Source organism: Spermophilus citellus, assembly GCF_964194105.1.
Source record: "Spermophilus citellus genome assembly, chromosome: 18".
In the NCBI taxonomy this organism is placed as follows: Eukaryota; Metazoa; Chordata; class Mammalia; order Rodentia; family Sciuridae; genus Spermophilus; species Spermophilus citellus.
Genome location: NC_138200.1, coordinates 8865709 through 8891711, shown reverse-complemented (window position 1 = coordinate 8891711; position 26003 = coordinate 8865709). Strand labels below are relative to the sequence as shown.

Below are 26003 nucleotides of genomic sequence, written 5' to 3'. Positions count from 1 at the left end.
CTTAAGGTGTTTCCCCACTGATTCTCTCCACCTTGGCCTTATCTAAGCATATAACAAACCCCAACACTGAGGCTAAAATTTAAGAGCTATCCAGATCTGACCTTTTGCCCCTACAAGCCTCCCTGCTCTCTAGGCAACCTGGGACTGAAAGAAGGGGAGATGATCAACCTAAAGAGAACAGAGCCCCTGTCCCGTCGACGAGACTTCAGAGCTGTCCAATCGTGGCTTCTCTGCCTGTTTATGGTCAGATGCCCACCAAGTTTGCTAGCGAAGCTGGCCAATGGGAGGCAGAAAGGGTGGGAGGAGGCAGAGGGGTGCCCCAAACACCCCAGAGGGGCCAGGAAGGTGAACAGGGCTGAAGACCCCATGCAGACTAGCTGCCAGCAGGAAGTCACCACTGCAGGGGGCCAATGTCTGTCCCCAGCTCCTCCTCCTCTTCCTCTTCTTCCTCCTTTAGTGGGAATGGCTTCACAGGCCACTTCACTCTGACAACAGGCTCCACATGCTCCTGAAGGCGGTGCCGCTTCATGTGGGCATTCCGACTCTTGATCTTGTCGAACACCCTGAGGAGTTACCAGAGGACAAGGAGTCGGAGGGAGGGAGGGAGGCTGGTGACTCAAGGAAGGGACCGTCTGTGAGAATCTCCAGGAAAAGGCCAGGTACCTCTCACACTCTCTGCATGGAAAAACGCCCTGATTCTCCACGCTCCCTGGTGGCTCGGGGGTCCGTTTGGGGCCTGCACTTGGGCTGGAATTGAGGATGGACTCCCTCCTGTAGCTCTTGGTCTTTATCTTTAACTCAGGAGTTGGTCGGTGGCTGGGTCTCTCCCGAGGGCTGCAAGTGACCTGTAAAGGGGTTAAAAACAATGTAAGGCACTAACCTTGTCCCCCTGTAAGGGAGACACAGATTGGCAGGCAAACAAGTTCTCTGCAGGGAGATCCCTCTGTAGGAGTCCCTCCCCCAGGCTCAGGCTGCAGAGGGAGTACGCCTACAAACCAGACCTCTCCCTCCTGGGTCCTCTACCTTTTCTTCTGTCCTTTCTACCTCCTCCAGCTCTCTCTTGACCCTCTTTTCTAGCCCTGAGGCTCGGCCGCAGTCAAACTTGATCATTTTTTTCCATATGTAATAATATTCAACACACTGTGCTACAGTCTTTGTCTGGACCTAGTGGAACAGAACAGAAATAGGCCATGGGAGCACCCCACAGACCCAGGCATGATCCTGCCCTGTCAGCTGGCACTGGCAGACACTTTCCACACCAGCTCTCCCCCTTGGTTTGATGTGCCCCTTCACTGCAAGGTAGAAGGCCACAACGCCCTCCCAGGGTGATGAAGCAGTCCAAGGTGAAGCCACATAATAGTTACCAATACCTAAGTCCGGCACACATGAATCAGCAATGCCAGCCCAGGAATCCCTCCCTGTAGGAGGCAGCCCACAAAGATCCCCAGGTGAGGACGCTCACTGTGATGTCATGCCCAGTCATGTGTTCACCACTGGCACCAGTTTCAACCAATGCCCTGGTTCTGTGGAATACCTCACAGACATTCTGGCCAGATACAGCCTTAGAAACCTCGTCATAAATGTGGTCCACAGAACAGGAGGCCCAAGTCTTCAGTTCATAGCTTGAGTGGAGGACATTCAATTAATTTCATCACTTGATCCTCCCTCTATTAAAAGAGATTTCATTAAAAATAACTCTGATGTGGAAAAAAATTTTTAAAAACCGGGGCTGGGTTGTGGCCCAGTGGTAGAGCGCTTGCCTCGCACATGTGAGGCACTGGGTTTCATCCTCAGCACCATATAAGAATAAATCAAGATATTGTGTCCATTTACAACTAAAAAATATTTTAAAACAATTTTAAAAACTTGTAAAAGCAGAATGGAGAACTGCGTGTATTTCAGTGACATAGTGTTTAGCATGTGTGAGGCCCTGGGTTCAGTCCCTAGCACAAAAAAGAAAAAGAAAGAAAAATGTAATTGCTCTAGAAAGAGAACTGTCTCATGAAATTGAACTGGCTAGTGAGATCGCTCCAGAAAATACTTTCTCCATGAGAATTTGTTTCAACTTTGTGTGTGTTCACAAAAGAGGAGTCAAATAGTATATCTTCTGCCTAAGAAACATCACCAAGTTACAAAAACAGAAGTTGGACTTCTGCTTCTGAACAAGATGGAAAAACAGGAACCAGATTTACCCTCTTACCCAAAACAATGAAACCAGTGAAAATATACAAACAACATGGGCAAGACACCTGGTACTAGTCAACAAAGATCAGCTCAGGGCTGGGACTGGGGCTCAGTGGCAGAGCGCTCACCTAGCACATGTGAGGCACTGGGTTTGATCCTCAGCACCACATAAAAATAACTAAAGATATTATATCCACCTAAAATTAAAAAATAAATATTTTTTTAAAAAAAGGTCAATGAGCTCTGAGAGTAAACTTGTACATGAATATTCACCACAGGTTTTTGTACCCTAAACCCAGGAACACTTAACCACTGAGCCACATCCCAGCCCTTTTTGTATTTTATTTTGAGACAGGGTCTCACTAAGTTGCTGAGAACCTCCCTAAGTTGCTGAGGCTGGCTTTGAACTTCTGATCCTCCTGTCTCAGCCTCCCAAGCTGCTGGGATTACAGGTGTGTGTCACCATACGTAGCGTCAACTGCCTTATTTATAATTGCCCCAAATGGGAAACCACACAAATGTTTCATACAATGGAATACTATTCAGAAATAAAGAGGGGTAAACTATTAATATATGCAACAAAGAAGAAACTCAAAAAAATATGCTGAGTATAAGAAGCTAAACAAAGCCGAGCACATACTAAATGAGTATTCCACTAATATAAAACTCTAGAAAGTACAAGCATATTTATAGTAATAGAAAGCAGAGCAGGGGCTATCAAAGGCAGCGAGTGGCATGGGGGATGGACTGCCAGGGAGAGGAGGAAACTCTTGGGGGTCATGGGTATGTTCATTATCTTGATTATGGTGATAGTTTCACAGGCATATAAATATGTCAAAACTTACAAATCTTGTACTTGAGTATGTGCAGCTAACAAACTTATCAATCAGAAGTGGGGCAGTGGTCAGGGACGTGGAGATTTGTTTTAAGGACAGAACAGATTTCTGTACTGCTTGGCTTTCTGAGATGACAACCTTTTACAGTCTGAGAGCAGTGTCACCAAGGCAGCTGAGGGGCACGGCCCTAGCCTGCTGTGGCTGCACGCATAGGCCTGGTCTGCCCAGCCCTCACTTGCCTTACCATCTTATGTATCAGGTTAAAGTCCTTCTTGTGGGCACAGAATGCCTTCTTAAAGAGCCTCTTCTCCATGGGGGTCCAGATGTCTGAACCTGTCATAGAAGACAACCAAGAGGGGAAGACATTTCTCCGTGTTACTCCATGGCTGAAATGCAGACCATACTTCTCCTTAAATCCGTTACCATGTACCAATTATGTACCAGTCTCATATCATCTTCACAAAAACCATACAAGGTGGTTCCATTACTCTCCCTAGTTTACAGATGTGGCAACGAGGCTTCAGAGGTTTGCCAAGAGCATGTGGCGACCAAGGCTGCCTGACACCAGGACTGTGCGTACTCAAACACTGAACCCAAGCTCATCTCCCTGCAGGAGCACCATCACCACCTCAGGTGGGCAGGGTCCTCAAGGAACCACTGAAAAGGATGAACAAGCAGAAAGAAGTGCTATCAAAGGTACTCCAGAAGGACAGGCCCTGCCAGACAGACAGGCGGAGGCCTGGGGAGAAGGCCAAGAGGCAGAGGCCGAGCTGCTCTCAGAGCTCACTTGCTGGCAGGGCTCTCAGCCAGGTCCCAGCATCCCAGCAGCCTTGCTCCAATCACCTGTGTATCGATAGTCGGCCAGTGGGTGAGTCCTCGGCTTCTGTGGTCCTCTGAGTAGGAGAGTCTCCAGGGCAATCTGGAATGAGAGGAGGTGCAGGCCACACAGGACAGGGAGGTGAGGGACATATGGGAGGACCACTCCCATTCTTTCATTCATTTGAAAACATAGCCATCCTTAAAGTCTCTCCCAATCCCAGGGCTACTCAAAGCGGTCAGTGCTTGGATTGGTGGAGAGTCTGTGGGCACATGATGACATCAATCTGAGTGTAGCTGGCGTCACTGTTTTTTCCATACCACTGTGGCTTCCACAGTGAAGGACACAATGCAGACTTACTCCCATCAATGATTGGTGTTTGAAAGAGCACTACCCTGGCACACTGCCTCCATTGTACTTTCTCCTAGTACTTACTGTTAGTGAAATAAAATTTTAAAACATATTTCCCATTTTGACTCTTTTTTTAAATTTTTAATATTTCTTTTTTAGTTTTTGGCAGACACAACATCTTTGTTTGTATGTGGTGCTGAGGATCGAACCTGGGCCGCACGCATGCTAGGCGAGCGCGCTACCGCTTGAGCCACATTCCCAGCCCCCATTTTGACTCTTAAAAGCCCATGAGGTCAAGGATTTTTGTCTCAACCACCTGTGTAACACAAGTCAGGACCAGATCCATAGTTTTTGGGGTTCAGTGCAAAATAAAAGCAGGAACTTTTTTTCCAAAAGTGTGAAGAATTCCAATTCAGTGACGACAATCGCAGAGCACTAAAACATGGACAGAGCCCAGGGCTGTACTGACCCCATGCCCACGACACTGCAGGCACCCAGAGGATACTCAATAAGTATGTACGAATCACTCTGCTGAGGATCCGTCAGGAGTCAGGCATGGCTCTCCGCTTGACAGAAAGCAAGATTGGGGCACACTCGTTGCCTGCATCTCCAACACAGGCAGTGCGACTCTTCTATTATGCTTTTAATTTATTCTCTAACCCTCAGGGTTGGGAAAGGGTGCATGGAATGAGGTGCTCATGTTGCATCAAAGGCTTTTATACACCATGCAAAGGTAAGCTCAGTAAATAATTCAGATTAATACAGTTCACTGGGCTTTCCCTCCCCAGGTCCCTGATTTGTCTCAGAGAATAACTTAACTGATGGATTGAGCCCATGGCTAAGCATTCTCCTGGGTCAGTTCACAGGACCACATAAGGCCCCTGTAGAGGATGAGCTGTAGCACACTCTCAGCCTTGTTAGCTGTGAGCCCCCAGACCCCTGGCCCACTCACCTGAACGCTTCCCTGAGCTTCATGCAGGCAGTGCAGAGCAAGCTCCAGGTTGGTGCCCCCTCCTGGCATCACGCTGGAGCAGGCCACATTGCAGAGCTCAGTCACTGTGGTTCCAAGTGAGAAAGGAACGAGTACAGGAGAGAGGGGACAAGAGGGAGTCAACAGGTGCCAGGGAGGACACCTTCCTGGACAGCGAGAGGGGCTCCCTGTCACCTTCCCTTCCTCACACATCTCCACCATGTACAGAATGAGAAAAGGGTGACAAGGGAGGAGGGCAGAAGCCCTGCCTGGAACTTTGTGTGACAGAAGTGGGAGAATGCTGCCTGAGAGAAGCAATATACGCTGAAGGCCAGTCCTCACCTCCCCACCCCAGGGGACACACTTCCTGATCAGGGAGAACTCAGGGGGAAACTCCCTAGAATTGGGGGGAAGGGCTTTGAGAATATGACCCCAAAGCATTAGCCACCTCTGTCCTGTGTCTCTGGATTTGTCATCACATCTCCCCATGGCTTCCAGACTAGAGAGGCTACATGCTCATCAACTCCAGCCAGCAACCTCTCCTGCAGCTCCGGGATCTCAGCCTGAAACCGGCTTCCTATGTTGATGTGTCTGAAATGAGGCCACATGTACAGATGCATGGACATAAAGGTGACTAAGACAGGAAATAGAATAGAAATGCTTTGGGTGCCCTCTCAGCCACAGCCTGCTGTATGGAAACCTGTTGCCATCTCTTGGACACGTGGCCTTTCATCACTGTGACAGACAAGTGCAGGCTCTCCAGGGATGCTGCTTTGTTCCTCTGTGCTCCTTTATGGCCAGATTTCTGGTATGGGGTGCCTCTCTAGGACATGGAAGTTACTTGCTGATACCTGGCCACATTTGTCTAGCTATACCCCACAGATACTCTCCAGCCTGGCACTGGGCCATTAGGAATTCTGCCTGAACCCCAAGGTCCCAGACATTTGCCTCTGTGTGCTCAACTGTATTGGGAAAACTGCTACATAATCTGGAGAAACCCCCACTTCTCAGGGAGTTAGACCTGACCTCTCTGTGAAGAAGGAGTTCTGCAAAAATGTGACAGGGATAAAAGTACCCTTGGTGGGAAGGACCCTTAGGTTCTAAGTGTGTTGTAACTCACGGTTCAATGCTGATCTTAGTATCATCCTTCACCACACAGATGCCAAAAGAGCCATCCACTTGATCTAGAAAACACATAGAAAAAAGCCTCGAGACGACTGACCAGATGTGGACCCACAGGGCCCTCGACCAGCATTTTTGGATACAGATGAAAATGGGCCTTTAAAATCCCACAGGAGGGTTGTGGCTGTGGCTCAGTGGTAGAGCACTCGCCTAGCACATGTGAGGCACTGGGTTCGAACCCCAGTACCACATAAAAATAAATAAATAAAATGGAGGTATTGTGTCTATCTACAACTAAAAAAAAAAAAAAAACTTAAATAAAGAGATTCCACAGGAGTGGGAGGATTTCAAACGAGAGGATGGAACTTAGCAAACAACAAACTAATAGATGAAAATCATAAAAGATACTAAGACAGTAAGTTAAAGTCTCTGGAAATTGTCCTAAGGACATATAGTGTCTGCAGAAATACTCATGACTGACTAAATATGGGTAAGAATGAAAGTCTGTGGCATCTGAGCTACAGCCAGCGCCACGTGTGAAGAAGTGCTCCTCTAAGGGCTACACACCAGGCAGCTGTAGCTAAGATGGGGGCCACCTCTCTCCCCAGCTCCCACACTTAAAAAAAGTAGAGGAAGGTAGAATGACAATTTCTCACCAAAGAATACCACTAAGAGATAGATTTTTTTAAATAATGTAAATGCTGGGGTTGAAAGGCACAATAGCCAAAATAGGCCTCAACAGGTCTTAAGTGGTTAAAGGATGTAATCAGCAAACCTGAACACAGATCCTCATGCAACTGAAGAATAGAGAAGAAACAACAAGAAAAAGTGAAAAGAAGGGTTGGAGATGTGGCTCAAGTGGTAGCGGGCTCGCCTGGCATGCGTGCGGCCCGGATTCGATCGTCAGCACCACATACAAACAAAAGATGTTGGTCTGCCGAAAACTGAAAAATAAATATTAAAATTCTCTCTCTCTCTCTAAAAAAAAAAAAAAGAAAAAGTGAAAAGAGCCTCAGAGAAATAAGAGACACAATTTAGTGCAGCAACAATGGCCAAAAACCTCCCAGTGTTGACGAAAAACAATATACATGTTGAAGAATCTCTATGAACTCAAAATAGATGAACAGAGAGGTCTACATTCAGGCAAAATGTTGCAAGTCAAGATAAAATATCTCAAGTGAAATGAGAAAAAAAAAATCCCACGGCATTCAAAGGAACACTGGCAAGACCAACAACTGACTTCTCACCAGAAACAAGGGTGGTGAGAAGGCAGTGGAAAAACATGCTCAATGTGCTAAAGATGATTGTCAACCAAGAGTCCTGTGTCCAGCAAGTTAACTTTTAAAATTTAAGAAAAAACAAAAACATTCCTAGATTTTTAAAATTAAGAAAATCTGTTGCTAGCAAACTTAGCTTAAAAGTTTACTGAGCGAAAGCAGCTAGACACAAAGAACCACATATTGCATGACTCCACCTCTATGAGCTATCCAGAATACCAGATTTATAGAGGCAGAAGGTGGATAAGTACTGGCCCAGGATAGGCAAGAGGCCAGGAAAGAAGTGATTGCTAAAGAATGCAGTTTCTCTCTAGAAATGTGTGTCTGAAAACTGATTATGATAAATGTGTCTGAAAATTGATTATGGCGAGGTGGCACACCTCAATATATATGCTAAGAACTACTGAAGTATGTGCTTTTTTCAATAAAATATTTTTAATGCCTACAATTTTTTTACATACAAAAATTGCAAAACATTCACCTGTATATGCAAAAATATGTTCTCTTGCAGGTCAACAGCACCAGAAAACAAGCTAAGATAAATAAAGGAATTTTTAAACTTGATTTGTCCATTAGGTAAAAGACCTAATGGATTTAACAACTTCAAAGAAATCTATATTCCACTCTTAAGCAAACACTAACTGAAGTATGTGCTTTAAAGGGATGAATCATATGTGAATTATATCTCACTGAAGTTATTGTTTTAAAAAATAAATACTAAAGATAAATCTTCAGGCTGAAAGTCGGTGACATCAGAAAGTAATTGGAATCCACACCAAAAAAAAGGGGACTGGAAAAGGCAATCATGTAGGAAATTACAAAGGTAGTATAACTGCATTTTAAAAAATTAAAGATCAACTACATAAAAAATACATGAGGGCTGAGGTTGTGACTTAGTGGTGGAGCACTTGCCTAGCATGCATGAGGCACTGGGTTTGATCCCCAGCACCACATAAAAAAACCAAATAAACAAAATTGTCCATCTACAACTAAAAATATTTTTTAAAAATACATATGATAGCTGGGCACAGTGGCACATCCCTGTAATTCCAGTTACTCCAGGAGAACTGAGGCAGGAGGACTACAAGTTTGAGGTCAGCTTAGGCAATTCACTGAGACCCTGTCTCAAAATATAATATTTTAAAAAAGGTCTGGGATGTGGCTCACTGGTAGAGTGCCTGCCTAGCATGTGTGAACCCTGGGTTCAATCCACAGTATTGAAAAAACAAAAAAGGTATTATGGACCTAATAACAACATCTAGACATGTTAATCTATGTTGCAATAACAGCACAAAGGAGCAGAACTGTAGTGGAGTAAAGAAATAGCACCTGCTCTCTCAGTGGTAGAGCACTTGCTTAGCACACATGAGGCCCTGGGTTTAATACTCAGCACCTCATAAATAAATAAATAGATGGACAGATAAATAAAATAGAGACTCTGGGTTCAATCCCCAGTATTGCAGAATAAATATATAAACAAACATATATACACCTCTAAAGAGAGCCCCAAAGTACAGGAAGCAAAAACTGACAGTATCAAAGGATTAAATAAAGAATTCAGAGGGCACAGTGCCACATGCCTGTAATACCAGTGACTCAGGGGTGAGGCAGGAAGATTGCATTTTTTAAAATTAACTTAAAGATCAACTACATAAATTCAAACCAGCCTCAGCAACTTTTCTAAACCTTCAGTGACTTAATGATACTGTTTCAAAATAAAAAAATTTAAAAAGGGCTAGTGATGTAGCTTGGTGGTAAAGCACCCCTGGGTTCAATTCCCAAAACAAAAATAAGAAAAAACAAAAACGTAAAAATGGGAGTTCATAACCCACTTGAATCAAACTGTGAAATATGATATATTAAGAACTGTGTAATGTTTTGAATGACCAACAATAAAAAAAACAACAACAAAAAACGTAGAACTCAAAGAGTTGTTGATGCAGCACAGTACCTTACTTGCTTAGCATATGTAAGGTACCTGAGCTCAATTCTCTATTGAAAAAAAAAAAAAAAGCTGTAGATTTCAATACTTTTGACAATGGACAGGATAACTAGGGAGAAGATTAACAGGAAACACGAGACTTGGGCACCAACATAAACCCTAGACCACAGCATTCCATTGACATCTTCTCAAATGTACATGGAACATTCTTCTCCAGGATAGCGCACATCCCAGCCCATAAAATACACACCAATAAATTTGAATTCATACCAAGTATCTGTTATGACAACAGAATTAATTAAAAAAATCATAGAAAAAGGTAATTTAGAAAATCCAGAAATATAGAAATATTCACAATAGGGCTGGGGATGTGGCTCAAGTGGTAGCGCGCTCGCCTGGCGTGCGTGCGGCCCGGGTTCGATCCTCAGCACCACATACAAACAAAGATGTTGTGTCCGCCGATAAAATAAATAAATAAATATTATTTATTTAAAAAAAAAGAAATTTAATAGCACACTCTAATAATCAATGCACCCAAGAAATCTCAAGATAAATTAGAAAATATTGGGCTGGGGTTGTGGCTCAGCATAGAGTGCTCGCCTAGCACATGCGAGGCCCTGGGTTTGATCCTCAGCACCACATAAAAATAAATAAATAAAGATATTGAGTCCAACTACAGCTAAAAATTAAATATTTTTTAAAAATTAGAAAATATTGATAGGAAAGAAAACAAATATACAACATTTTAAAACTTAAGAAATGTGGCTAAAAGCAGTGTGGAAAGGGAAATTTATGCTATGTCTATATTTTTAAAAAGGAAAATGTCAAATTACTAATCTAAAAAAAGGCTTGGGATATACCTTACTGGTGAAGTGCTCCTGCATCCAATCCAAAAAATCCCCCAAAACCCCACAACAATGAGATACCACTTTATGCCCACTAGCATGGTTACAATTAAAAAAAAAAATCAGGCCAACCTGGGTACAGTGACACACACTTTCTTGGGAGGTTGAGACAGGAGAATTGCAAGTTCAAGACAGGAGGATTGCAAGTTCAGCAAATTAGGAAGTCCCTGTCTCAAAAAATAAAATAAAAAAGGGCTGTAGATGTAGCTCAGTGGTAGAGTCCTTAACAAGTGTTTGTAAGGAAGTGGAAATATCAGAACTCAAACACTGCTGGTGGGAATCCAAAGTGGTGCAAACATTTCAGAAAATAGTCTCGTAGTTCCTTAAACAGTTAAATAGCTACCATGTGATCCAGCTTTGTACTCTAGGTATCTACCCAAGAAAAACAGAAACATACATATACACAAAAGGTTGTACACAAAATTCATAGCAGCATTATTCACAATAGCCAAAAAGTAAAAACAAGTCAAAATCCAATCAACTGATGGATAAGCAAAATGTGGTCCATTCATTCAATATTCTATCGATCAACCATAAAAAGGAATGAAGCACTAACAACATGGATGAATCCTGGAAGCATCATATTAAGTAAAATAAACTAGACACAAAGGTCACATGACATCTGAATACTTGTATATGAAATATCCACAACAGGTAAATCTATAGAGACAGGAAAGAGATGAGTGGTTGCCCAGGGCTAGGGGAAGGGCATAGGCTTACCAGGGTGTGAGTTGGGAAGAGGATATGACCGCTAGTGGGCACAGGCTTCTTCTCTGGATAATTAATATGCCCTAATGTGAAACTTATATAATGAGTAAACAACCTTGTGACTGTCCTCAGAAACATTGCATGTTTGAAATGGGTGATCTGAATGGTACATGAATTATATCTCAATAAAACTATTTAACAAAAGACAAAGGCAGGCAGGCAGGCAGAAAGGTGGTGCCCTGCAAGCAGGGACTCTGGCCTCACTCACCAACCACAGAGCTGATGAGCTGGTGGGGACCAGCCTGTGACGTGGAACAGAGAGTGTTGAAGTAAAGTCCCGAGCCCTCCCGGATGGGGCTGAGCATTGGAGGCGGTGTGTAGGGGGAGCACTGGAATAAGCCCTTCAGGAGGTGGTCCACCAGGAACACAGGAGACCGCAGACAGCTCTGGTGGCATCCTCCAGGGCCCAGCTCCCCAAACACAGAGGGTGGAGGAGGGATGAACAATGCCTTGGGCTGGGGGTGCTTCTTCCGCTTTCTATGTTGGCTGCTCTCCTTACTGTCTCTCTCTTCCCCATCTTTCTCTTGTCCCTGGAGAAGAGAATTCAGAACCACAAGAGGTCACTTGAGGCCACCTGTTGGAATATTCAGGGTGACACAAGAGTAGGAAAGGGAACTGTCCATGGAGACAGAGGGCAATAGAACTTCCATGCTCAGAAGAGCCACACCCAACCCTACAGCACTGGAAGCTGAAGCACTGCCCAGACATGCCTGAGCCAGAGCCGAGAGGCCAGGCCTGGTGACACCCCAAGGCTGCAGCTTCACATACCCATTTAGAGAGTGTCAATGGTTCAAATGCCTAGCACTTGAGAGAATGGAGGCCAGGGGCTAGGGATGTAGCTCAAGGTTAAGAGCGCTTGCCTAGCATGGGTAAGACCTTGGGTTCCATCCCCAGTACCACAAAAAAATAAAATAATAAAGTGGCCAGAGATGCAATGACGGTGTGACAATAATGAAAAATTATTCCACTCAAATAACAGCAGCTCCTATGACACCAACAATGGGATTGTCACTGATTGAAGGGATCTTGGGTCCAGTCACCCTATACCTGAGTCCCACTTGATCTTCTCCAGGTCTACAGTACAGGCTCAAGACCCACTGCTCCAACTCACAGTGTTTACCCTCACCTTTGGGAAATGCCCTCTTCCCTGCTAGCCCCACTCCTCCGCCTCCTCTAGGTCCTAGCTCCAACATCTCCCTTCCAGGAAACCTTCCCTGATCTCCCCAGGCTGGGTTAGGGGCCTCCTCTTAGTCCCCCAGCCCTGCACACTCTGGGACGCCTATTCCTGTCTGGACTGGGAGCCCCATGAGACAGGGCCTATGTTGTTGTGGTCACTGCTAGGTACCCAGAACTGCCCAGCACTGGGACTGACATAGGGGCTCAGTGAATGCTCAATGACTGAATGAATGTGTAAACCAAGTACTTCTAAAGTCAGGACTCCTTGGAGCATTTGATTTGTGTTTTTCCCACAGCTCCCACCAACAGGTGGGAAAAGCAGTGGGAAGAAGCAGACAGATAAGCACCCACCTTGGCCATGCTCCCCAGGGGGCAGGGTGCTGGAGCCACAGGGACCGACACGGGGATCACCAAAGGGGCTGTGGCCGTGTGGTCCAAGGGCTTCTTGGCTCCTGGGGAACTCTGCCCGTTCCTGTCTGGCCTCAGCGCCTGTCTTGGAGGCTTGCAAAACTCTGTGCCAAACACCTGAACATGGAGAGATGATGGCTCTTTAAGAGAAAGAGCAAGCAGGAGACTGAGAGCTGCTCCTGAGGACAGCTAGAAAGCTGCCACAGAATTCCAGGCAGTGAGGCTAGGGGTAAGAACCAGGCTGAAGAGATGTGCTGTCCTACTGTGACGGTGTGTCCAGAATGGCTGGACCTGACCCACATTTCCCAGGGGCAGCCTTCAACCTGAGAAAAACACACCCTGAAGCCTGTCAGACCCTGAAATCACAGGTGCCGCTGATCATGCCTCTTCACCTGCTGCTCCTGCTTTCCCCGAGGTGAAGGCCACTGATCACTGTGGAAACACATGTGGCTGCTCAGCCCTTTCTCGGTATAAAACATCTGGCTGCAGTTCTTGCAGATGTAAGTGCTCCTTGGCTCTGTCCAGTCTGTGGGACCTCCATTTTGCTGGTTACTGTGGGTAGACAAGGCAGGAGGGAAGAACAGGGGAATGGGACTCCATTCTTGGTCACAGATTTTTTTTGTTTGTTTTGTTTTGTTTTTAACTAATCCACTGACAACACTCGATAAACCCTAAAAAGGAGGTGATATTCTTATTCTCCATGGGCTGAAGCATCCTTCTCAGGACAAAGGCATCCAGCTCATTCAACAGAGCCAGTACAGAAAACCACGGGGGACTCTCCCCAGGGGCAGCGCCAGGCAGGGCTGGAGGCTTGGCAACTTACCATCCACCTGCTGCGCTCTCTTCCTTCATGGGCTGGGGGAGCCTATAGATGTTTCCACCCTGAGAATGAAAATGCGTATGAGCCAACACAGCAGAGATAAGCAGGAATAAAAGAGTGGAAACTGTGAGACCCTCAGAGGACAATGCTGGTGTGAGTCTCTGTGACACTGATTACACAATGATTTTAGGTATGATACCAAAGTAAAACAAAAGACCAAACATACAAACTGGACTTCACTAAAACTGAAAACTTCTGTCCTTCAAACAATGTCACAAAAAAAAAGTTAATTTGCAAAATGGGGGCAAATATTTGCAACTCATGTATCTGATAAAGGGCTTACATCCAGAATACATAAATAACTCTTAGGATTTAATAATAAAATAGTAATTCAATTTTGAATGAGCAAAGAATCTGAGTAGATATTTCTTCTAAGAATATATACAAGCAGCCAATAAACACGTGGAAGAATACTCAACACCATTAGCCATCGGGGAAATGCAAATCAAAACCATAATATACCACTTCACACTCACAACGATGTTGATGATCATCATCATAAAGGACAAAAGTGTTGGTAAGCACATGGAAAAACTGCAATTCTCATGGACTGCAAGGAAGAAGGGGGCGTAAAATGTATAGCTGCTTTGGAAAACAGTCAAACATTAAACATGGAGTTGCCATGTGACCTGGCAATTCCACCAGTAGGTGTTTACCCAAGAGAAATGAGAACATGTATCCACACACAAAGTTTTACATAGCAGCTTATTCACAAAAGTCAAAAAGTGCAAACAACCTACTGAGGAATAACTAAATAAAATCTAGTCAGTCTAGATAATGGGATATTGCTTAGTCATAAAAAGGAATGAAGCACTACAACATGCTACAACATGGATGAGCCTTGAAAACACAACTGAACAGCCTTGAAACACAAAGAAGACAGTTACAAAGGGCCACACATAAAGTGCATGACTCCACTTATAGGAAATGTCCAGAATATGTAAGTCCATAGAGACAGAAAGTAGATTTGTGGTTGTCGGGGCCTGGGGGCTGGAAAGATGAGGGGTGATGATTAAGGACTGCAGGATTTCTTTTTTTTGGGGGGTCATGATTTCTTTTCAGGCAAATAGTGGTGATAGTTGCATAACCTTATAAATGTACTAAAAACTACAAAATCGCATGCTTTAAAATGGAAATTGTATGGTAGTTAGATAAATAAAGATGTAAAAAACAAGGGGCAGCTGTAGGATGATGGGGTGGATGCTGGTGTCACTAAGAGAAGTGGCTGAGTGCCTCAGAGCAGGATCTCCTTGTTGCCATGCACAAAGGAGCTAGGCTTATTCTGCTTGTATTTGATGGAACCATGATTCACAGTCAGAAAATATACATCCATTCCAGAATAATTTTTGTGGTTTCTTTTTTGGGGGTTTTGTTTTATTTTATTTTATTTTATTGGTGCTGTGGATGGATCTAGGGCCTCACGCATGCTGGGCAAGGGTTCCAGCACTGAGCCACCCTAGCATTCCATGCGAAGTATTTAAGGCAAGGGGTCTCTACCTTTATCTCTCTGAAGAATTTAAGGAGGCAAATCCAAAAGAAAATGAGAGGCAGAAGAAAGGAAGCAAAAAAGGCTTAGTGAAATCACAAAATGACAAAAAGGACCTTGGACAAACTCTGCACTGTCCTCGTCCTGGTCTTCTTTTGTGGGTGAGCACAATTTCTCTGAACCTTAACTTCCTCACATCTAAGAATTTACTGTAAAATCACATCTAAGGATTCACTGAAATGGAATAAAATGGCTGGAAACTAGCAAATGCTAAAGCACTCAACAAAACTCTGCCTGTACTGTGATCAGCACCCCCACCCAAAAGAGGCATCGTGTACCTGGATTCTGTTGAATATTGTCAGCTTGGACTTTGCATCCCTGGTGGGATCCACAGGAGGCCCAGTTGACGAGAAGGAGGCCATGGCCACCTGGCTTGGGGAAGCTGCACAACACACATCCATCTTCACCTTCTCCTTTCGGAAGCCTGAGAAGCGCTGGGCCCTGGGGTTGCCTGAGAAGAGCCTGTAGCCTCCGCCCCGGGAGCAGGCTGGGCCCTTCTCACCTCTCACAGCCCCTGAAGCTACGCCATTCTCAGCATGGGCCTGCTTCCCAGACAGCTGGACTCCAGACAGCTCCTCCCCACCTAAAGGGGTCTGCCGAGGGCCTGTGGTGGGAAAGATGTCCCCCAGGTCCAAGGTCCCTTTGGAACATCGTAATTGCTTGGAAGAGATGTCTGCATTCCGGGAAGGATCCAGAGACTGTGCTGTGAGGGATGGTGGAGCTGAGACCATTTTTGGTCCTCCCTTTGTGTCTCGTCTTGTGCTGCCAGGGGAGGCCTCTCTGGGTACTGAGGGCATGGTCTTTCGCCTGCGGGCTGGAGATCCTTCTGGCTCCAGGTTTCCAAGGCCCACCTGGAGAGAGTCCACAGTGGGTGCTGGTAGCGGGGGCTGTTGTGGCCATGGCCCCTGCAGTGACTTCAGGGCAGCCTGCTTGCCCTCAGGCCCTGGGTGCTGGGAGGAGGCTGCTGCCACCTGGGCATGGGAGAAGATCCGCTGGGACTTGGTGATCATCTGGAACACCTGCATCTGCTCATGGCTTACCAGAGACTCCTGTGACTTCAGGAACAGCTGCCGGAAGAGTGGTGTGGCATCTGACGGGAGCCCACCTGGGTTCTGCATATCCTGGAGAGCAGGCTCCCCGGGGCTTTGCCATGAGAAGGACTCACAGTCAATCTTGCTCTTCTTCAAAGCCCAGTTGTCCTCTTCTCCACCTCCAAACCTGGGGTCACCTGGGGCCTCGCTGGGTGCCTTCAGGAGTGCAGGAGCAAAGGGTGGTGTGTCCTCTTGGCTGGTGCCCATGCTGGGGGCGGGTTCCACTGGGGTAGAGGTGCTACCAGGTCTGGGGCCAGACTCAGAACCTTCTCTGGATGGTGCTGCAGGGGGCTTGTGGACCACAAACACATTGTTGTTTTTGCTCTTAGGGCAGCCAGGTAGGTTCCGGAGCCACTGGAAGTTGTGGCTTGATGACTGGGAACTGGCAGGGACATGCTGGCCTCTGAAGAGAGGCAGGCAGGCAGGCAGGGAGCCGCCCTCAGGCCAGCCCTCCAGGGAAGATGGGAGCTGAAGCAGGGGTGACTCCAACTCCGGTGGATCAGGGGCACCATTTTCTGTAGCTCTTGAATGGATGGCTGTGAATATTTCAGGAGCTGACTCCTTTTGTGGGGGATGAGGCTCCTCGGGAACCTCGGTGCCCAGAGTCCCTGAGGCTACTGAGGTGCTGGCTGGGGTACAGGAGGACCCGGATGAGGTGGGGCAGGGACAAGCCGAGTGCCTCCCTTCACCATCCAAAGGTCCCGCTGGGGCTGGACCAGGAGAAGGGATCTTCTGGTGGACAATGCTGCTCACAATACAGCGTAGGAGGTCTCGGTTAGGCAAGACAGAGCCAGGGGATCTGGCTTCTGGGGGCCCCAGGGACCGCAGGCCACTGGGAGGAGGCTGGCTGGCCGTGTCATGGGCATGTGGGGAGTCCCCATAGGCTTCCTCTTCTGGGGGGGCCTCCTTCAGGATGCACAGGCCATGCTGGACCTCATAGTGTCGACGCAGGGAGCGGTAGTCACAGTAGCTCTTGCTACAGCCCTGTTCGATGCACACAAAGGGCTTGGTCTTCTGATGAGTGAGCATGTGCCCAGTCCTGGAGTCAGACATAAAAAGAGAGGTCAGTGGGTGCCTGGGATCCAGCCTACCTCTGCAGGACCCCAGCAGCCCTGAGTGTCCTTGGTGCATCTGCACCACAACTCAGAAAAGGTACTTGGCACTTGAGGAAAGACCACAAAGCCTCCCTGCTCTGTCAAAGCAATATGGAAAGGGCCCACCTCACCCTCACCTTTAAGGAAGTCCCTTATCTGAGAAAAAAAAGTTCTTTGGAGCCAGATCAGACTTCCCCAAAGTGGGTTCTCAAGGAACATTAGTCCTTCAGAAATGACCCCTGAGGGCTTGGACACATTTGGCAATTTTGGGGTAGGAGAACAACTATTCATTCTTTGAAGGTTCATAGGCACAGGGCCAAATTTAAAGGGGGGCACTGTTTAACTTTCAGCATCTCTTATTTGCCCACAGAAACTTTGTATTTCAAATAGCCTATTAACACTCCAGCAGAATTCCACAGAATACTTTTGAGGAGATGCCAAGGGATTATCCTTACTGCAACAAAGGAGTCTGCTCCTTACCATAAGATTTTCTGTAGAGACAGATACTCAGAATACCCCACAGCAAAGAAATCAATTTGCAGATACCCAATCAATAAAAACTCTCTAGCGCAAACCAACCAAATGTGCCTATAATGTCTCCAAGTGTGAATGCATACAAATATGTATTATATTTACCTCATACGTACATCTCTATTAATATTTTACAAACAAATGAGTAGATCACCCTCTGGGGTCCCGACAGTGCTACTCTAAACAGCCCTAGTGCACATGAACACGGGGTATGTCCAGTGACTAAACTTCTTCCCCAGAGGTTAGTTAGCCTTCTGAGGAAAGCAACAGATAAGTAATCAGAAAACCTAAGTTGTAGCCCTGTAACCAACTTGTGTTATGATCAGATTACTTCCATTCCCTTGGGCGGGGCTGGGCCAGAGGACAAAATGGAAGTTAGATTCACCGAAGCCCTCTGCACTGTAAAAATGCAATGTGTTGTCCTCTCCCACTTGGCAATCCTCTTAGTTTGAAAACAGTCTCTTTTCCTTCCTTATAGGCAAGAAAAGTTTATTATTCCTATAATGTTAAAAACAGTGAATTCTGCTTCTAACTCTTAAGTTGGGTTTTCTTTTTTAAAACATTTTTTTTTTCAAATCAAGAGTTTTTAAAAGTAAGAAAAACAGAGGTTAATGCTCCTTTATCATCTTTAGAATTGAACACTGTCCTCAGACACCTACCAGGGAGCCAGGACATTTCTCTAGTAAGTTAGCCAAACTCTTCCAAGACAATTGCTTTGGGAGGGAGCATTTTTAAACCACTAGGGTCCCATCTACAACTCAAGGCAATGATTTCCTCACTGGTGTAATCTGAAGGCTCAGAAAAGCAACCTGGGGACTGGGGATGTGGCTCAAGCGGTAGCGCGCTCGCCTGGCATGCGTGCAGCCCGGGTTCAATCCTCAGCACCACATACAAACAAAGATGTTGTGTCCGCCGAGAACTAAAATAAATAAATAAATAAATTCTCTCTTTCTCTCTCTCCCCCTCTCCTCTCTCTTTTAAAAAAAAAAAAAAGAAAGAAAGAAAAGCAACCTGTCTGGGGCAGAGCCAGGCCTGCCCTGGGACACTGGAAGTGTGAGGAGGACGAGTCCATGCCCACCACAGCACAGGTGATACACATCTGGAGAATCAGGAAGTGGGAAAACCCAATAGAGGACTGGTAGGTTGATCTGGGAGGGAAGGAAAAAAGGCAGGAGCAAGCCCACCCCCGCACCCCTGAACAGCATTTCCTGACCAGACTCCTACATACAGGTGGTCCTGACGCTTAAAGGCCTTGCTGCAGATTTTGCAAACGTGTTTCCTTTCCTGGCTGTGCGTCAGGTAGTGCTTGCTAAGAGAACTGGCGCTGCTGAACACCTTCCCACAGAGGCTGCAGTCCAGAAGCGGATTTTGAGGGGAACTGTGCTGTCGCTTTCCTTTCCTTGCACTCCCCGAGGTGGCCCTGCCTCCTTCGTCAGCCTCTCTGGGCACCTTAAGTGCGCCTAGCCCCAGGTCTAGACAGAGGGAGAAAGCACAGGTTATACACAGCTGGGGAAATCAGAGAGCACCACTAAAGCACTCTAACACTCAGCCGTGCTGGCCTCGAAAGTCCCCTAAGATGCTCACTCCAATGTCATCAGCTTTGTGTGTGCAGAAAACAAGGCTCAGGATCAGGTGAGGGGAGCAGGGCCCCTGGTCAGGCCACACTTGCAGGACTTGCCCAGTTTTGGTGCACATGTGGAGGGACAGGGATAGTGATAGGATGAAACCCTCAGGGACAGTATGACCAAGAAAGGCATGGCTTGAGGATTATATCATCACCTGGTATTCACAGAAGGGCAACCTAGAAACATTTGATCCAAAATCTTGGGAAAGTACAAAATTTTGCACTCAGCCAATTCTGCTTCTGGGTTTTTAATTTTCTCTTTGGAAGGACTGGGGATTGAACTCAAAGGTACTCTACCAGTGAACTACATCCCCAGAATTACGCCCCTTTTTTTTGGGTGACAGGGTCTCACTAAGTTGCTGATGCTAGCTGGGAACTCCCACCTCAGCCTCCCAAATCTCTGGAATTACAGGTGTGTGCCACCATGCACAGCTGGGTTTTTAACTTTAAACATAGCTTTCTGCAAAGATCTAGCTGTAAGGGAATTAACTGAACCACTGCTTTTCCTGGAAAACTGTTTAAAAAAAAAAAAGATAATTGATAAGAGGGCACGTAGATGACTGTTTTATGGTTTTAATGCTGTGTGAAAAAAGCTTTTCCAATAAAACTTAGAAAAATCTGATGGCAAGGTTGTTTGTGCTACACTACTAAAAAAAAAAAAAAAAAAAAGCGTCCTACTGCAAAACAAAATTGCCCTGGCTGTTAAAACAAAAATAAATTTGAAGAGAAATAAGACTGAGAGAACAGACTAACTGTTAGGATGGGTCAGGGTTTTTTGTTTGTTTGTTGTGGTGCTAGGGATTGAAACCAGGGCCTTATGCATGCAGTGAAAGCACCCTACCAACTGACCCAGCCCAGGATGGGTCAGTTCTATTTCCTCTGTTTGTGTGTCTGGATTTCCCATGTTTTCTGTATCTTTGGAGTAAAATGAAAGAAGGTACTTTTATTAATCATGTCACCTAAAGAAAAGCTGAAGGAACTGGGAATACTCAAGTAGGAGAGGTGTCAAGTATAGGAAGGGCCAGTATATGGAGGAGGGAAGGAGGGAGCTTCTGTCTTGTTCTGAGGGACAGAACTAGGCTTAGTGAATGAAGATTAAAAGTAAGCTGATTATAGACCAGTACAAACAATGGGCCATGGATACAAGGACTGTCCAGCTCATTGCTTTGTTCCCAGATCCTGGAATTAGCATCCTAGCACTAGCAAACACTCAATAAATATTAGATGAATAGATAATGGAAGATGTTTCTATCCATTAGATTGTCCTACAAAATGGATTGATTACACTATCCTACAAGATGGAAAGTTTAGAAATATACATTTATTTGGGAGGTTACAGAGACGAGATCCAAGAATCTCGGCGACTTCAGCACAGTGATTGGTGAAGGAAGAGAGTTGCACTAAAGAATCCAGAATGCAGAATGTCTGTGGCTGGCAGACATGCAGAAAGGAAACTGGACTCTTGTTCCAGCTCTGCTTGTGGCCTTAGACCATTTGTCTCTTAATTTGCCTGGCCTTCATCTTCTTCATATGAGAAAATACTGTGTGAAGTCAGGCACAGTGGCACACACCTGTAATCCCAACAACTGGGGAGGCCGAGATAGAAGGGCTGCAAATTTGAGACCAGTTTTGGCAACTTAGCGAGACCCTATCTCAGAATAAAATAAAGGCTGGGGATGTGGTTCAGTGGCTAAACACCCCTGAGTTCAATTGCCAGTACCAAGAACAAAGAAATAAAGAAAAAGAAACAAAATTGTATTCAGTTACCTTCATTTCCTGACATTAAATAAAAGAAATAAAGGAATACTGTGCTGAGTAGCTGAATAATTCCACCAGTTTAAATAAGGACAAATCACACTCCCTTTGGATATAGTCTTCATTCAGCCTTGGTGAGTTAGTTTAAATGCTCCTTAAAGCAAATGTTAAACAAAAAAACAAAATGTTGTAAAAAATTGGAAGAATGTTGAAAATTAGGCAAACAGAGTCACTGGCCTGAGAAGCCACTTGAACTTTCTAGAAAGCAGTGTTATAAAGCTCAAAATCGTTCATATGCTCTATCTGAGAAAAATGTTCAAAGAACTAATCCAACAGAAAATCCAATATGTACAAAGTTGTTCAAAGACTCTAACAGTGTAACAAGAATGTGGTCTAATAATTCAATGGAATAGTTACAATAAGTTGTACTGTCTACCTTCACATATGAAAACAAATACGCTTGAGTTTGGGTTTTTTTATGTTTAACTACAACTAAAAAATATTTTAAAAAATATTTTTAATCATCTATTAACAACTTTTTATTTTATTTTATTTATTTTTTTTTTTAGAGAAAATCTCCTCCCACCATTTTTCATTTAAAGAGAGAGAGAGGGGCTGGGGATGCGGCTCAAGCGGTAGCGCGCTCGCCTGGCATGCGTCCGGCCCGGGTTTGATCCTCAGCACCACATACCAACAAAGATGTTGTGTCCGCCGAGAACTAAAAAATGAATATTGAAAATTCTCTCTCTCTCTCTCTCCTCTCTCACTCTCTCTTTAAAAAAAATAAAAATAAAAAAATAAATGCCACAACTGGATTACATAGTCACCCTTGGCTGCAAAGGTGACCAAGCAAGTGAGTGTTTAAAAAAAAAAAAATTTAAAAAAAAAGAGAGAGAGAGAGAATTTTAATATTTATTTTTTAGTTTTTTTGGCGGACACAACATCTTTGTTTGTATGTGGTGCTGAGGATCGAACCCGGGCCGCACGCATGCCAGGCGAGCGCACTACCGCTTGAGCCACATCCCCAGCCCTATTAACAACTCTTTAAATAAATTTATTTACTTATATTTTTATGTGGTGCTGAGGATCAAACCTTCACTTGTGCTAGGCCAAATACTCTACCACTGGGCTACAGCCCCAGCCCTTAAGTTTGTTTTAAAGCTTCAAACAAAACTACATGTTTTTTCAGCACTGGGAATGGAAACCAGGGACTAAGCACTCTCCTACTGAGCTTAATCCTCTTCCCTCTAGGAACTTAATATTAACACTATAAAACTATGTATATAGGGTTGGGGTGTGGCTTAGTGGTAGAGTGCTTGCCGAACACGTGTGAGGCCCTGGATTCCATCCCCAGTACTGCAAAAACCAGATAAACAACCACCACCACCACCACCACCACCACCACCACCAAAAACCCAAACCAAAAATCGATGTATGGCTGAGCACCTTCACCCGTGTACTTAAAGGGTTATGTATGGGAGCCAGGGTGGAGACTTCTTGCTCACTTCTTTTGTTTTCTAAGTCTTCTCTAATAAATACATATTATTTTTCTAATTAAAATAATTTTTGTATTCTGGTCTAAATTAATATATTCTGGTTAATGCCTAGGAGGCTGAGACAGGAGTTTAAGGCCAGCCTGGGCAACAAACAGTGAAATCCCATCTCAAAAAAGAAAGAGAGAGGCCCATAACGGTGGTGCACACCTGTAATCCCAGTGGCTCAGGAAGCTGAGGCAGGAGGATCACAAGTTCAAAGTCAGCCTCCACACCCAAGGTGCTAAGCAACTCAGTGAGACCCTCTGCTAAATAAAATACAAAAAAAGGGCTGGGGATATGGTTTAGTGGGTAAAGTGCATTCAATCCCTGGTACCAAAAGAGAGTGTGAGAGAGCGAGAAGAAATTAAAATAAGCCTATGCATTTATAGGGACCTGAATTTATGGAAGAGAAGTATAAAGACTTGAAGTAGGGGCTGGGGATGTGGCTCAAGTGGTAGCGTGCTCGCCTGGCATGCGTGCGGCCCGGGTTCAATCCTCAGCACCACAAACAAAGATGCTGAAAACTAAAAAATAAATATTAAAAAATTCTATCTCTCTCTCTAAAAAAATAAAAATAAAAATAGTTAAAAAAAAAGACTTGAAGTTTAATATTCAGTGGATTCCTTTTCTATAAAGTTTTAAAAAAAAAGTTCACATGTAAAGAAAATTCAGGGAAGGTTGAATTAGATTAATCATTTATATAGACCTTGTGAATATCTGACGAACGTTAGTATGTCTTCCCAGCAAAATACAAACATATGCTATGCTCCAGCATTTTTCACGTAATCTCCAGGTGACCCAGGCTGAGAATCCTAACCACTGGCACCTGCCAGGCCCAGTGCCTGCAGTTCTGCAGCTGCCCTGTCCTGTATGATACCTCATGACTCTGTCACTGTGCCCACAAAGTGGCAAGGGTATCATCTGTCTACCACATCTTCTGTGGAGGCAGATCCCTCAGAAGCTTTCATTTCGCAAGAGCACTTCTTGAGCTATTTATCCCAGTTAAGATTAACATTTGCTTTGCAGGACATTTCAGATACACAAGGTGTAATTATAAATGTCCCAAAACTCTAGCTCAGTCAACTCATTTAAACAACTTACCCAGGAAATGATGAAGAGAGACAAAAACAAAAAAACAAAATGAATTTATCTTGTAAGGGAAGCCTAAAGGCAAACCAAGTTATTTAATTATTTCATTAGCCCTCCTTTTGTTCCTCCATTACTGAAGAGAAAGGTTTAGAACTAAATCAAGGGTCTATTTACAATTAAATATCACTGTACTGGTGTGTACGTATACGTAGGTACATGTGGACATGTGTATACACAGGTATGCATCTCCAGGCTTGGTGACACAGGAAGAGTCTCAGCTACTCAGGAGGCTGGGGCAGGAGTATTGCTTGAGTCTGGGAGTGTTGGGCAACACAGCAAGACTCTTTATCTTGGGGCTGGGGTTATGGCTCAATGGTAGAGCGCTTACCTAGCATGTGTGAGGCACTGGCTTCAATTCTCAGCACCACATTAAAAAAAAAAAAAAAAAAGATATTATGTCCATCTACAGCTAAAAGTAATTTTAAAAAGACTCCCTTAAAAAACAAAGTAAATGGGGGCTGGGGCTAGGGCTCAGCAGTAGAGTGCTCGCCTAGCACGTGCTATGTCTAACTACAACTAAAAAATATTTTTAAAAAACCAAAATAAATGAACAAACAAAAAAAAAACAATCTCTGTCTAGTGCTATATGGTGAAAAAAGTGCTTTTTACAACTGTTTCTTCTTTTGCTTCTTACTGTTCTTATTCTGCAGGGAAGCAGGGGGAATATTACTGTCCCCCTATTTTATGGATGAAGTCAGTGAAGCCTAAGAAAGTTAAGACAACCAAGAAGCAGAATGGACAGGACCCAAGTTCAATCTGGAAAAATGAAAAGAGCCCTTGAGATATGGTAATGATAGGAAAGTTGTAAACCTTAAGGTCTTCCCACATACCAGCAAAAGATTAGGGTATCTCCAAACATCTGTGTTCTCAATATTATTCCCTTGGATTAGTGTTCTGTTTCCTTTACTAGGAAGTTGGTAACAATTACAAAATAGGGGAAATAAAGAAACCTTTCCCTAAGTCACTTGTAAAGAGGAAATTTTTCTTGACCAATACATGCAGATTCAATCCCTAGCTGGTTGCAGGAACTGTCAACTATCCCGCCAGGCCCTTCTGCCCAAGTGGACAGCCTCACCTTGTAAGGAAGTCTGAGATTCCGGATCTGCATATTCCTCCAGAAGCTTCACAGAATCACTGTCCTTCCCTGAGTACAGGGACAGGGCATCTAAGTTGTCCTCCAGCACCTCACTGGGCATGTCGGGTGCTGGGAGACTGGGGTCCAGGTCTAAACCACTCAGGCCAGCATAGAGCAGGTCTCGTGTGCTGGGACCCAGATCCCGGTTGAGGGTATCACTGCAGTTGAGCCCTTGGCTCTCTGAAAATGAAGATAGGTGCATTTCTGATGGAAGGGCACCCTCATCCCCAAGGCTGTACTGGTCCATGGTTCTTCGCTCCCAGTTCTTGGCCAAGAATCACTCTCCAGAGGAGCAAGGCCGTGTAAAGAGAAAGGACAGAGCCCTCGATAGCAGCTAATTCCTGAAAATGAAGAAGGAGGAACCAAAATTAAGAGGTGGCAATACAGCATGGTGGATAGAGCACAAACTTGGAATTTAAACAGGAACAGGCGAAACAAGCCTGTTTTCAGTCACCTAATAGCCACCTGACCTTAGGCAAGTCACTGGAGCTCCGGGAGCTTCTGTTTCCTTATGTGTAAATGAGGCAAAGAAAAGGTTTCTACCACAAGGTGAACTGAATGGACCTCTTCCTCCAGCTATAAGCCCATAGAAATGTGACAAAAGACAATTTTTAAGGCACAACCAAGCTCAAAAGACAGTTAAGTAAAACCCCAATGCCAACAAGAAGAAAACTTGAAGCCAGAGGTTAGCCCAAGGAGAACTCAGACCCAGGTAGGAGGCCCGGAGCTGCACTGTCTACTATAACAGCCACTAATCCTATGAGGCCAGGAGGCACCTGAATGTGACTGGCCCAATGGAGACATGGTATGAGGGTAAAATACAACTTGAACTGGTAAGACTGAACACAAAAACAATGTAAATTGAGTAGGTTTTTATATAGAATAAATGTTGAAATGACAATATTTT

The 26003-nt window shown here is 44.8% G+C and overlaps 1 protein-coding gene across 2 annotated transcripts; it reads right to left on the bottom strand.

Moving 5' to 3' along the window:
• Positions 1 to 311: 311 nt before the first annotated feature.
• ZNF541 (zinc finger protein 541) lies at positions 312 to 25343 on the bottom strand (the record flags this gene model as incomplete). Of its 2 annotated transcripts, XM_081274839.1 has the most annotated exons (15): positions 312 to 563; positions 664 to 845; positions 1024 to 1164; positions 3265 to 3353; positions 3864 to 3939; positions 5141 to 5244; positions 5607 to 5749; positions 6279 to 6342; positions 11381 to 11702; positions 12700 to 12873; positions 13149 to 13308; positions 13580 to 13638; positions 15461 to 17312; positions 19127 to 19370; positions 25037 to 25343. In XM_081274839.1, the coding sequence occupies 15 exons, from the start codon at positions 25341 to 25343 to the stop codon at positions 392 to 394; spliced, it is 4089 nt and encodes a 1362-aa protein (XP_081130965.1). In that variant the 3' UTR covers positions 312 to 391. The 2 variants fall into 2 exon arrangements, with proteins under 2 accessions (XP_081130965.1, XP_081130966.1); XM_081274840.1 differs by lacking the exon at positions 12700 to 12873.
• Positions 25344 to 26003: the final 660 nt, after the last annotated feature.